The sequence below is a fragment of the Papio anubis genome, chromosome 2, assembly GCF_008728515.1.
Source record: "Papio anubis isolate 15944 chromosome 2, Panubis1.0, whole genome shotgun sequence".
In the NCBI taxonomy this organism is placed as follows: domain Eukaryota; kingdom Metazoa; phylum Chordata; class Mammalia; order Primates; family Cercopithecidae; genus Papio; species Papio anubis.
In genome coordinates, this window is record NC_044977.1 from 93927160 (window position 1) to 93939838 (window position 12679).

The 12679-nt window shown below is 55.7% G+C and overlaps 1 protein-coding gene across 2 annotated transcripts in view; it reads right to left on the reverse strand.

The window, feature by feature from the left end:
* TMIE (transmembrane inner ear) overlaps positions 1-12679 on the reverse strand; it is a 16823-nt gene continuing 4144 nt past the window's right edge. The window contains exons 1-4 of one of the 2 annotated variants that reach the window (XM_003894516.4): positions 8506-8737; positions 4978-5095; positions 1604-1753; positions 1-1300 (exon numbers count right to left, since the gene is read on the reverse strand). In XM_003894516.4, coding sequence (XP_003894565.1) covers positions 1197-1300; positions 1604-1753; positions 4978-5095; positions 8506-8703 — 570 coding nt within the window. In that variant the 5' untranslated portion in view covers positions 8704-8737 and the 3' untranslated portion in view covers positions 1-1196. Of the gene's footprint in view, positions 1301-1603; positions 1754-4977; positions 5096-8505; positions 8738-12679 lie in introns of those variants that run through there. The other variant, XM_021934475.2, reaches the window with a different exon arrangement.

Sequence of the window (12679 nt, forward strand, 5' to 3'; positions counted from 1 at the left end):
TCTGAGAAGGCACTCAGCTTTATTCACAAATCTCTGCAGGCTGCTTTTCCAGCAGGCTCCCCTGGCTCAGGAACCTCTGGTGTCTCGAGACCTTAGTGTTCAGGCCTAGGTTTCAGAGCCTTAGTCTGTTCAATGCCATCTGGAAGCACCTCTGTGCATCTTCCCTCCCCCAGGTGCTATTTGGGCCTTTGTCTTCTGGTCAGAGATGCTTCTTTTAGGTGCCCGTAGTGGGAAATAGTAGAAGAGGAAGCTGCAAAGAAGCTGGCACTGTTATGGTCAGCAGGTGGAAGGCGCTGCTGTGATCTCCCAGGGCCCTGGGACCTCCCAGAACAGCTGGGCATAGAAGGGGCCGCCAGAACAGCCCGAGGTCCCCCTTGGCTTCTTAAATATACTCTGATTCCCAGGAGGGGCCCAGACCCCAGCTTTCTTTCCTGCACCCTCTAGCCCACCGACCTTAGCTCTGTGTACCCCTGACCCAGCCCTGCAGCCCACAGCCCCGAGCTCGAGCCTCTGGGCCTCATGCCGGGCCTGGCAGCGGCCTCAGCTTCATCACAACGTGTGAAATGACGGTCTCCCATTGCCTTGAGCTTGGTGTCTGCTGGGCTGGGGGTTCCATTTCTCAAGCCACCTCTACTCACTCCCTTGAGCTGGATCCCTGCCAGGCTTGCGGAAGTCTCCTCACCATCGGGGCTCCTCCCTGGCCAGACAGAGTCCCTTCTGCTGCCACAATGTCCCCCAGTGACCCTCTCTGCCTCCTCATGGCCAGTCTGGGTGTGGCCTCACACCCTGACCCATGCACTTCAGCCATTTCGCGCCAGAAAGGGTAGCTAAAGTAACCCGTTATCCTGTTACTCCTTCACAGCCACCGCCATCCCTGGCAGAAAGGGTGGGAGAGAGGCAGGTCTGGGTGGGGAGAGCAGTGTATCTCCAGAGGGACAGTGGCACCGTACCACCTCTGCCGAGGCAGTACCCATGTGGATGGGGCGAAAGGAGCCAAGTCTGGGCTGGGGGGCAGGACACCTACTAGATTGTCTGGTTCCTGCCCCTGAGGGGCCATGAAGATGTAGCCATGGGCCTCAGCTTCCCTCTATGACCACAGCCTCTGTGGTCCCCAAATGAGCTCAGAGTCCAACATTCCTGGACCCTGGCCACGGCTTGAGCTCCAGGGCCTGCTGCCCAAGTTGTCCAGGATGTCTTCATTTCTCTCCTTTCTTCTTCTTGGCCTCATTCTTCTCATCCTCCTCTACCTTGATGGCCACTGTGTCCACACTGTCCTTCTTCTTCTTCTTCTTCTTATCCTCTGTGGGGCAGGGGAAAGAGACCATGTGATGGTGGTGAGACAAGGTCCTGGTGTCTGACTGTCCCGAGGGGAAGGGCCCCAGAACCTCCTACACCCTGCCTTTTCCTTCCTTCTTCCTACCGGGGAATAGGCTCATCGTTCTATTTGCCTCATGCCAACCAATTTCTGTGCTCTGGTCTCCAGGGGCAAGGTTGGGGCCCCTCCCTGAATCTGCTGTGGTTGGAGCGGAGGAACAGGGTGACTCCAGGCAGCAGGACTGAGGAACTGGCTGGCATAGCAGGGCTCGAGCGAGGGCCAGCTCACCTCCTGGGACTTCTGTGAGCTCATTGAGGGGTGGCACAGTCTCCAGCTTGTCTGTGTACATCTTGGCTGCCTTTCGCTGCAGGTACCGGGCTTCAATCTCCTTCCGGGTCCGTGGCACACGACAGTTGAAGACACAGCACAGGGTGATGACTGTAGGGAGGACAGAGCAGGCTTGGCTGGGGCTGGGGTTCGGACACCCCAGGAATGGCACCCGCCTGCCTTCAGGCCCGCCCCCATCCACCCACATGTGTCTCACCCACCAAACTCTGGCAGGAGGCTCAGCATCTTGACAAGACCCCTGTGATGACCAAGGTGGCTTTCCTAAGCGGGGCTGACTTCATGGAGCTGCACGGGCCCCCATGCTTGGAAGGGCCCCTGGCTAAATTATGTCACCAGTCCTGGTCCTGAGGGTCTTTCTGACTAGACTGAGAATCACTGGAGGGTAAGGCAGAGGTCTGCACCATGACTTAAGCCGTAGCTTCCTAGGGGCCATCCAGCACTTCCAATCCAGGCCTCTGGGTGTGCAACTTAGCTTCTCCTCCCCATGCCACTTAGCTTATCCTCCCCATGCCACCGAGAGCTGGGCCAAAGCTGCCTCAGTCATGAGAGGACGTGGCTCTGCATGTCCTCCTCAGCCTCCCAGGACATCCCTGGGCTCTCCCTGGCTAGGGCGGGAGGGCACAGACCCTGCCCTGGGGCGTTCACCTCAGACGGAGTTATTTCAGGAGTGGTTTTCCGGTTGAGGGCAGCTGCACCCACGCCAGTTGGTCCAGGGCATGGAGCTGGCCTGTCTAGTGATGGGCAGGGCAGGTCAGGGTTGCCAGGACCTGGCTGGACTGAGTTTATTTTTCTAAGGCCCCCACAGCCTGACCACCTTGGCCCCAGTCCTAGGGGAGGGGATGGAGCTGGTTCCTATTATAAATCAGATGACCAGACATAAGTTCCTGGCAGACTCCGGGGGGCAGAAAGGCCCAAGGAGGATAAGCCAGGTCTATTTTGGGGAATATGGATCAGATCTATGTAGTCTGGACTGGAGTACCTTCTGGGGTCATTTTATGCAACCAAGGCAGAACCCCTTCAGACAAATATTGTGGTCCCACTAGGTCTCACCCAGGCTCAGAATAAAAGAAAAAAAAAAAATCAATGAATGAATGAATGGGATGATCTCAAAGCCTTTGCTTCTGGGAACAGGACTGGACTCTAGAGTGAATGAACTGGGGAGCCAACAGCATCCAGGCATACACTTGGAGGAGGGTGCTGCACAAGGACCCCAGCTGTAGATCTGACTGTCCGGGGGTGGACCTGAGTAGACAGCAGGTCTTATCTAAGAAGCTGGGTCCTGGATTTCTCCAGAACCTGTGTCCATGCCTAAGACCCAAAGCTGGTACCCAATCCTAACCCTTTTGGCTTAGGCCACCTCTTCTAACCACCCACCAGGAACCTCCTTGGGACCATGCCCACTCAGGCTCCATGCAAGCTGGTCCTAGGCCCTGGGAGGCTGGGGCTTCCAAAGGCACTCAGTGGGCAGCTGATGGCAGCCAGAGCAGGGCTCAAACACCGCCTCTCACTTCAGGCCTGCCCCACACAGCCTGGCCTGGTTGCTTCTCTTCAAAGAAGCGAGACACAAAGAGCTTTGGGTCAAGTTCCAGGGCCCAGGCAGAGGCTTGGGATATAAGTCCCTGGGTCTGGAGGAGACCTCCAGGGGCACCCCATCTAGCCCCATCCCCTTTTCCTGCAGGGCTTTGAGGGCGATGCTCCAATAACAGCCTCACCACGTAGGCCCAAGCGGACTGGGAAGCAGGAAAAATGTTTTCCCCCAGGAGAGGGAGCTGTGTTATCCCCACTGCCTAGATCCGGCAATGGAAGGTAACAAGTACTGCCTGCTGCTCAGGCGTCTTGGGACTATCCCTTACCCTTTCTAGGAAATGGGGTTAGAGATGGTCTGTGTGGTTGATATCCGAGTGCTACTTGGGGTCTGACACTGCAATTTTCTCATGTGGCCCCAGGCACCTTTGTTGTGTCTTGAGGCCCACAGTGCTCTCCCTGCTGCTCCCTAGACCTGCGTCCTAGGCTGTGCCTGTGGCTCCTGTAGGGCAGATGACCACCCAGCCCTGCAGCGGGCTGTTTCCCTCTCTGGACACCTGGCTGAGGTTGCAGGCACACCTGTCTGTCTGTGGGGCCTCCACAGAGATGCCTGACTGGTTCTCAGCCTTGGCTGGGAACAAAGCAGAGGCTCTTGCTCAGATGGGGGGCGGGGATTTTCTGCAGGGCAGATATTTTCTCTTGGGATGGCACTTCTGGTGCCAGGAGAAGCACATGCAAATCAGATGTCATGTGTTCCTTGGAGCCCCTCACATCTGGGTGGGCTCTCTGTCGACCACCCAGCTCTCTGGGGCTCCCCATCGCGGGACAGCTTCGGCTGGGACTAAGTGCAGCTTTCGCCTCCCCACCCAGGTTGCACTCAGCAAATGTCCAGTTGGGGTCATTTGAGACCCTGTGCGAGGCTGCATCTCCTCCAGTCTCTGCTTACAGTATTCCCTCTGCCCAGAATGCCTTTCCAGCCTCCCCCTTGCAAAACCCCATCCACCCGCCCACCGGTCTGCAGCGCAGAGGACCCTCCTCTGTGACGCCTTTGCAGGGGAGCAGGCTGCTTCTCCCTTTACTGCCTGTATTCCCCCACGCTCTGCTTTTGCCTCGTGGGAACCTTTGCCTCGTGTTTTGTGCCATGGCAGCCTCCCCACTCGGCCTCTGTCTCCTGTGCCTTTCTGTCCCCTTCCCCACCTCCAGACCTCCACCCTGAAGGGAGGGCTAAAGGGAGCAGGCCAAGCCCATTTCTGCTGTGACTTTGCATCAAGAAGCTCCCAGAGCCCGGGAGAGGAATGGGTTTCCTGCTTTTAATTGAGGCGGGTGTGAGTCATTCCTGGAAAATGGTATTTGACAAGGCAGGGATCGAAGCCTGGGAGCCACATCTGCTGGGCGTCTGGGGAGCCTCTAGTGGAGGATGGCTTTGTTGGGGCCCCTGGGTGTGGGCCTTTAAGCTGGCCAAACTGCAGGAAAAGCATCAGGAGGCCAGCCATAGGGAAAAATGACACGTCCTCGTCCTAGTCCTCAGTTCAGTGGAGTTCCCTGTAATTACCGTAATTGCCATGTGGCTACCTCCCTGGGTCCGGCAGAACACTTCAGGTCACCACCGGCCTGTCAGCCCTCCACAGGGAGTTTGTGAGGATCAGGAGGTGCCAGAAACCACTGTGGGTCTCCTGCGGGTGCCTGGCCTACTTGCACTGCCCGGAATTGCTGCTCCGAGCCCTCTGGGGGGCAGGCGGTGCTGCGTTCCCACTGCAGTGTGGCGGAGAGGGAAGGGAACAGCTACTCACTGATGGACAACACGAACAGTGAAAAGATGCCCACCACGTGCCACAGGCGCATGTCCCAGAACACCACTGTCTCCTTGGTCAGCGGGGGCGGCTTGGGCTTGGGCGGGGCCGTGCTGGGCTGTGGGTCAGGAGAGAGGGGAGTGAGTTAGGCAGAGGCCAGCTGGCTGGAACCTGCTGAGAAGGGCCCAGGTCTCAGCAAACACTCAGCCCAAGCATATCAGAATCTCCTAGAATCAACTCTCTTAAGCATGCACTACCAACACCCTAGACCTAGGAAAGTTCCAGATTTAGAGCAAGAGAACTGAGCAGAGCCAGGGATTTGAAGTGGGAGGGTGGTTGATGCTTGGGGAAACCAAGGCCTGGAGGAGCAAACATGGATGGCTTGTCCTGGCCAGGTTCAAGACCCCTACGAACACACCCTCCTACTCCAGTCCTGGGCTCCACCCAGGCAGATGGGGTCTCAGGACCAAGGCCAGAGACAAGGTAAGGCCTGGCGGGTGCTGGTTGACTGGCTTTGCTCTCACATCTCCCCAGTGAGGGTGAGGTGTGGAGCTAGGAGTCAGGGCCTCATCGTTCTGCCAGCTGGCCTGGACCCCTGCCAGGCAGCCTCCTTTGGTCGCCTACCCTACTAGGAGTCACTCTCTGAACAGAAGGCTGCCAGAGTGTCCACAGGACAGGCACTGAATAAGTAAAAGGCCTGCAGTGCTGCGGCGACACCTGGAGGCCAAAAGGCAGAATCGTGGCTGTAGCAAGCCTGAATAGAGCACAGCCAGACACTCCCACTTTCTAGGGGGATGTGACCCTGCCCTGGGGGACTGAAGGGATAGGACACTGCCCCAGGGTCTAGAGGACACAGCCCTGCCCCCGGTCTGAGAGGACACAGCCCTGCTCCTGGGTGTCTAGGGGACATGATCCTGGCCCTGGGTGTCTAGGGGACATGGCTCTGCCCTGGGTGTCTCAGGGACATGGTCCTGCCCTGGGTGTCTAGGGGACACAGTCCTCCCTAGGTCTGAAGGGACATGGACCCACAGTGTGGAATTTGAGTAGATCTGTCCCTGACCAGAGATGGATATGACCCCATGTCTGTCACTTAGTGTGGCGGAGGGGTAGGGAGAGGGGTCTGTCCTCTGAGGGAGAGAGAACCCTGGGGCATATGAGCGAGATGTTGTCCCCTGATTACCAAATAAGGACAGACACGAGTAGTCCTTTCTGGTTTTCTGAGAAGAAAGGCAACCTGCAGTTCGACCATCCAGTCCTTCTTCCCAGGTCCATAAACATGGATTAGGCATCTGTCATGAGCCAGGTGCTTCTTCATCTAGTGCATGCCACCCTTCAGCGTGGGTTGCAGAACTCAAGAGAGGATCAGCAACCTGTCCCAGGTAACCCAGAGGATCTGTGGTCTGGGATTGGTACCTGATTCTCAGGCTCTTTTCTCCTTGCCAGGGTGAGCTATTGACAAGATGACACCATTCCTCAGTACTGTCCCCTGGATATATGTGAGGGGTCAGACATGTATGTAAAGTTGGGGAACATGTGTGAGGTTGGGCACACATGTGGTTGGCGTGCATGTGGGTGTGGTCAGGGACATGTCTGTGCCATTAGGGTTAGGGGCTTGGTGGTGGCAGCTGCCCTAATTCTAAGGCCCAATGTGTTGGCCCGATTGGTTGTATGACTGGAAGACTCTGAGGGCCATGGCAAAGTTCTCAGGTTCTGAGCCAAGGCAGCTCACTTCCTACACATTCTTGCCCCAGCCCTGATGTGGGTGGAGCTGGGCCTACTCTCACTGATAGGGGTCTTGGGTGGACGACAGCAGGTAACAGCCGGTCTTCTCCTCATGGTGGGCCCTGCTGGGGTCTGATTTCTGAAGCATGGAGGCCCCCACCTCCTTCAGGGCCTCATGGGCTGATGGAGGGTGATGGTGAGCCACGCAGGGCTGAGGTGGGTGGTGACATGGCCCCCAGCCCTGCCCATGTCTCTGCTGCTTCTGTGAGGGAAGAGCTAGGGCTTTGCTCAGGCTGTAGGCAGATGTCAGGCAGATGGTCTCCAAATGCAATTTCCTGTGATGAACTGGGAGAAGATGAGTTCCTGGGGGTGAGGGAGAAGGGTCCTTGGCTCAGAACTGACTTAACCCCGCCCCCAGCTTTCTGTCTGCACCTAGGCCAGCTCAGTTTCTGTACCCAGGCCTCAGGACAGCCTGTGAGGGGCCTAAGTATGCCCCACGGGGCTCAAGCCAGCATAGCTTCCGTTACAGGGACACTGGAGCTGACACCTGACTCTAGCCCAGCTTCGTGGTCACGCCCTCTGGGCAACAGCAGGGACAGGCTACATCTGGATTCAGGGCTCTGTCCCTATGTCCCCATCAAACCCTCCAGTTCAGGGCTGTGTCCCCCCATAACGACCTCCCCATGGGTCTGTCTTCCCTATCCCACACTGTCCCCAAGCCCCTGCCACTCAGGACTTCCCTGGGCACCTCTAACTGCCTCTGCATTTCTGTTTTCCTGCTCCTTCTTGTCCACCCCTGCCTGCACAGCCTGCATCCCCTGCTCCTCCCTCGCCTGGGCTCCTGGGCCTTCTCCTTCGGGTCTCACAATCCAGAACTCTAGGTCTGGTCTGCCAGCTCTCTCATTGGCTCCCCTTTCAGGCTCAGCAGGAGTGGGGTACAAGGGGGTTAGGGAGGCTACAGATGGCCCCATCCTTCCTGGCGCCAGCCGGGCTCTGTCAAACCACCCAGTCATCCTCTCCACCTGCTTCTGTGCTATCTCAGCAGCTCCTCCCACCTCTCCCACTGTGTGCCTGCTTCCAATTTACCCTCCTTTCAACCCAGAACTCATCCTGACTCGTCCCTGAGCAGAAACTTTCTAAAGCTCCCGGTTATCACCAGGACCAAGTCAGACTCCCCAGTCCCTGGGTCCTGCCCTGCCTGCCCCTCTGGACCTAGTGCTCCACATGGCTTCTCTGTAAAGGGTCTCCTCATCCTGCTGCCCCCACTCTCCAACTTGGAATGCCCTCATCTCTATCTTAAGGCTATATCTCCCCCTCCATTAGACAGGGGTCCCTGGAGCATCTCTGGAGATAGAGGCTGTTGCCTCCAGAAGACCCTAAATTCAGGGTCTAGATCTGCTCCATCAGACTAGAGGTCCAGAAAACCCAGGGCTGTGCACCTCCCCGCCAGTGAGACCAAAGGCTGGAGGATGGGGACCCAGTATCCCCCATCAGTCTGGGCAGGGCTGTGTCCCCAGTCAGACTGGGAATCCCTCAAGTCAAGGTGAGTCTCCCTCGTTCAGACTAATGTTCCAGAAATCCGGGACTGTGCCCTTCCATCAGACCAGGAACCCCAAGAGTGGGGGCTGAGTCTCTCTCACAGCCTGGCAGGGGGCTTGGGGCAGGGCTGCATCGCCCAGGAGACTGGATCTCTCAGGGCAAGAGGAAGGGATCAAACAAGCTCCGGATCAGAAAGGCGCCCCCTCTCCCCCAGCGCCCTGCCTGGAGGGTGACAGCCTCCCCAGCCCCTCCGCGCGGCGGCCTCACCTCCACCAGCTGCCCGGCAACCCCCGCGAGGCACACCCCGAGTGCGGCGCCGCCCAGCACCCAGAGGGTCCCCGCGCCCGCCATCTTCGCGCCACCGCGCCGCTTGCGGAGCCCAGAGACGAACGAACGGGCCGGCCGCCGGTCACTGCCCCTGCCAGTCGCCGCGAGCTTTGGCCACGGGTAGTGAGCGAGCATCATTTATTCATCCTCGGTGTCAGGTTCCCGCGCCTCCCGCCCCCGCCATCGCTTCGGTGGAGGGCCCGCCCCCTCCCTCCCGGGAGATCGGGCTGCAGGCTCCCCATCCCTGCCCCCACCTTCCGCGTCCCCAGGGACACTGAGGTGGGGGTGGGCGGGAGGGAGGACAGGTTGGGGCCAGGTCCCTAATCAACAGGTCCCCCTCCCTTCTGCAAATGGGCCTCAGTTTCTCCATATGGGACAAGGAGGTGGGGCTGGAATCTGCTGATCTAGGAGGCCCTTCCCATTCTGTCATGCTAGATTTGAAAAATATACTGGATTTGAGTTTGGAGGGGGCAGAGCGGGCAGGTTGCCATGGTGACAGGCACTCAGGGATGTCCTGGTCTTTCTGGCCTGGCTTCCTGCCCAGAGGCGGCTCTGGTCACCCTGGACACCAGAGCCGGAGAGCAGGAGATGGTATGGTCAGAGCTGCCAGCCGGCAGTGTTATGGAGAGTTCCAGAAGAAGCCAGCATCTTCAGCCCCACAGGACAGAAGTCGGCCGCCCCTGGAAGGGCTGGAAGACTATTTTCTGACCCTGACTGCCCTCAATCTCTGCCCCAGCCCGAACGCTGACTCTGACTTCAGTCTAAGCAAGGACCCCAACCTCATGCTGAAGTTGACCCACACTGCACTCTGGCCCTGACCCCATGTTGAGCCTTGACAACTGAGGGACAGAAGGAGGTTCTGAGGAAATGTACAGACCTGGGGGAGGGGCTGAAGACTTAAGAAGAGGAGTGGGGAGGCATGGAGTTGGTAGACTCCTCCTCCCTCCTTTCCTTCCTTCCTTCCTTCCATTCTTGTCCTGCTGCTGAGTGTTGGAAGAAGCAGTCCAGGTGTTGGGCCCCTGGAACCCTTATTACCAGGGACACCGGTGAAGGTCTGCGCAGGCTGGGGATGGCCCAGCAAGGCCTGCCCTGAGAACCGGGGAGACCTTGTGGCTCCAGAGCCCCGTGAGGTTCTGGCCTGGACATGCCATGAATGGGCAAGGACCACAGCAGGCTGCAGCAGGGAGCAGAGGGCCACCTGCGGTCACCTGCCAGTGTCAGGGAGGGCCACTTGCGGGCACCTGCCAGTGTCAGGGCCTGGAGATGACAGCCAGGCAGGAAAACGAGAGCTGCTGGAGAAGGACTGTGGCCCAGGAGACCCATCGAGGAAACGCTCAACAGCAGGAGGCTAAATCCGGGGATTGAGTGGGCTGGGCCAGCCAGTCCTCCCCAGGCATGCCCTGGCCAGGCAAACAGGAACTCTGCTAAAATCCAGATCACTTGTTACATCACTCCAATCCCCACTTCCTCATGCTGCTGCTCACAGGCCAGACTAGGGAAAGCCACACTGACCAGTCAGGGAGGTCACCCTCGGGACATGGGGTCAGGGAAGCTGGACAGGGTGAGGACTAAGTGAGCCTGTCAGTGATGCATTGAGCAAAGCGTTACTCCTCTGTTTCTGTTTCTTATCCATGGAGTGGGGAGGGTGAGACTCCCAGGACTGATGTGAGGATGATATGAATTAATGAATATGGGAGTGCTGGCTCTCCTTAGCAGGACAGGTAGCACTCTGCTGCTTACAGGCTCCCAATCATAGCTCAGCCAAGGGGAGAGCTATTTCTGTTTTCTGTAGAGTTCATCCATCCATCAAGAAGTAGGGCAAGCCTAGTGAATAAATCTGAAAGAAAATACAATCACATGCATCTTCCGGTGTCCCCTGAGATGGCCCCTGCTCTGTGTGGGTTCCACTTCTCTGCAGACTCCTGAACACAGCTGAGATCTCACTGTACACTATTTCTGTGTACTGTACACTGGGTACACTTTTGTACCCAAAACTTTTTTTAACCAACTCAAGTACTCTAGATCCTCCTTGACCCCACCACAGCCAAATACTATCACACGGGCTTCAAAGTCAAACTGATTGAACTTAAATAGCAGGGTGTCCCAAGGGTCTCAGTGCAGTTTTAAGCTTTAATAACCTCAGAAGTATAAAATACAAATGTATAAGAGACACCATTTAGCCAGGTGCTGTGGCTCATGCCTGTCATCCCAGCACCTTGGGAGGCCAAGGTAGGCGGATCACCTGAGGTCAGGAGTTCGAGACCAGCCTGACCAACATGGAGAAACCCCATCTCTACTAAATATACAAAATTAGCTGGGCATGGTGGCGCATGCCTGTAACCCCAGCTACTCATGAGGCTGAGGCAGGAGAATCGCTTGAACCTGGGAGGCAGAGGTTGCGGTGAGCTGAGATCGTGCCATTGCACTCCAGCCTGGGCAACAACAAGAGTGAAACTCTGTCTCAAAAAACAAAAAAAAGCAGCATTTGAAAGTTTAAGTTTCCTTTTGTGCCTCTGAAGATAGTCAAAGTTGACTGAAAGAAATTTAAGTCGGCTGAGTGTGGTGGCTCATGCCTGTAATCCTAACACTGGGAAGTTGAGGTGGGAGGAATGCTTGAGATCAGGAGTTTGAGACCAGCCTAAGCAATATAGTGAGACCCCTGTCTCTCTAAAAATAAATACATAAATAAAAACAAAAAAAGAAAAGAAAAAGAAACAGGTCATTCAAAATTCACAAAACTAAAGTAGCATAAAGAGAATTTAAACAAACTTTCAAAACATTTTTTTGGGAAATTTGTAGCTTTATATGTCCTAACTTCTGAAGTTATTAAAGCTTAAAACTGCACTAAGGTTTCTGGGACATGAGCATACTGACAGCTGTGAACCCTCAGGTGGGCTACTTAACCTCTCTGAGCTTTAGTCCCTCATCTGTAAAACAGATAAAATTCAGGATCATGGGCCAGGTGCAGTGGCTCACACCTTTGGGAGGCCAAGGTAGGAGGATCATTTGAGCCCAGGAGTTCGAGACCAGCCTGGGCAACATAGCAAAATGCCATCTCTATTTTTTTTTAAAATTCAGTATCATGCACCAGCATATCACAAGCCTTCATTAAATGCTAGTCATTATGATTATTATCACTCTTGTTAAAGGCTGTGTGATACTACACTGTATAAAAACTCAACAAGGACCAGGTGTGGTGGCTCATGCCTGTAATCACAGCACTTTGGGAGGCTGAGGTGGGTGGATCACGAGGTCAGGAGATCGAGACCATCCTGGCTAACACAGTGAAACCCCATCTGTACTAAAAATACAAAACATTAGCCGGTAGCACGTGCCTGTAGTCCCAGCTACTCGGGAGGCTGAGGCAGGAGAATTGCTTGAACCCAGGAGGAGGTGGTTGCAGTGAGCTGAGATGGTGCCACTGCACTCCAGCCTGGGTGACAGAGCAAGACTCCATCTCAAAAGAAAAAAAAAAGAAAAGAAAAAAAAAAAACCTTGTTGGATCTCTGTCCTATTGTTGGACATTTCCATTGCTTCCAATTCTCTAGTATTAAACACCACGTTAAGGCGAACATCCTGAAAGTTGAAAACTCTCTCAAACTGTATCTTTTCCTCTGCACGTACACCAACACAACAATCATCCACACAGAAGTCTTCTGTGATCAAATGTGTGGGTTTTTCCCCTAAACGCCAAGCAGCAGACACCAACTGAGTGCCTTCCAATTCAATTCTGATAGGATCTACCTGGAGATAGTGTCAGATCCCACAGATTGAGGCCTCAGTTCCCAAGACTACCCACCCAGCCCCAAGACACTAGTCCAGTCTGGCCTCTGGAACTTCTGACCAAACGGCTTCACGTTGGGGTTCCTACAACCTCCTCTTTGGGCTTCATTTGCTGGGGTAGGTCACAGAACTCAGGGAAGCACTGACTTACTTTTACTGGTTTACTGTAAAGGGTATTACAAAGGATACAGGTGAAGAGATGCATAGGGTGAGATATGGAGGAAGGGATGTGGAGCTTCCACACCCTCCTGGGCATGCCACCCAGCCTCCGCATGTTCAGCCATTTGGAAACCCTCTGAACCCTGTCCTCCTGGGGTTTATGGAGGCTTCA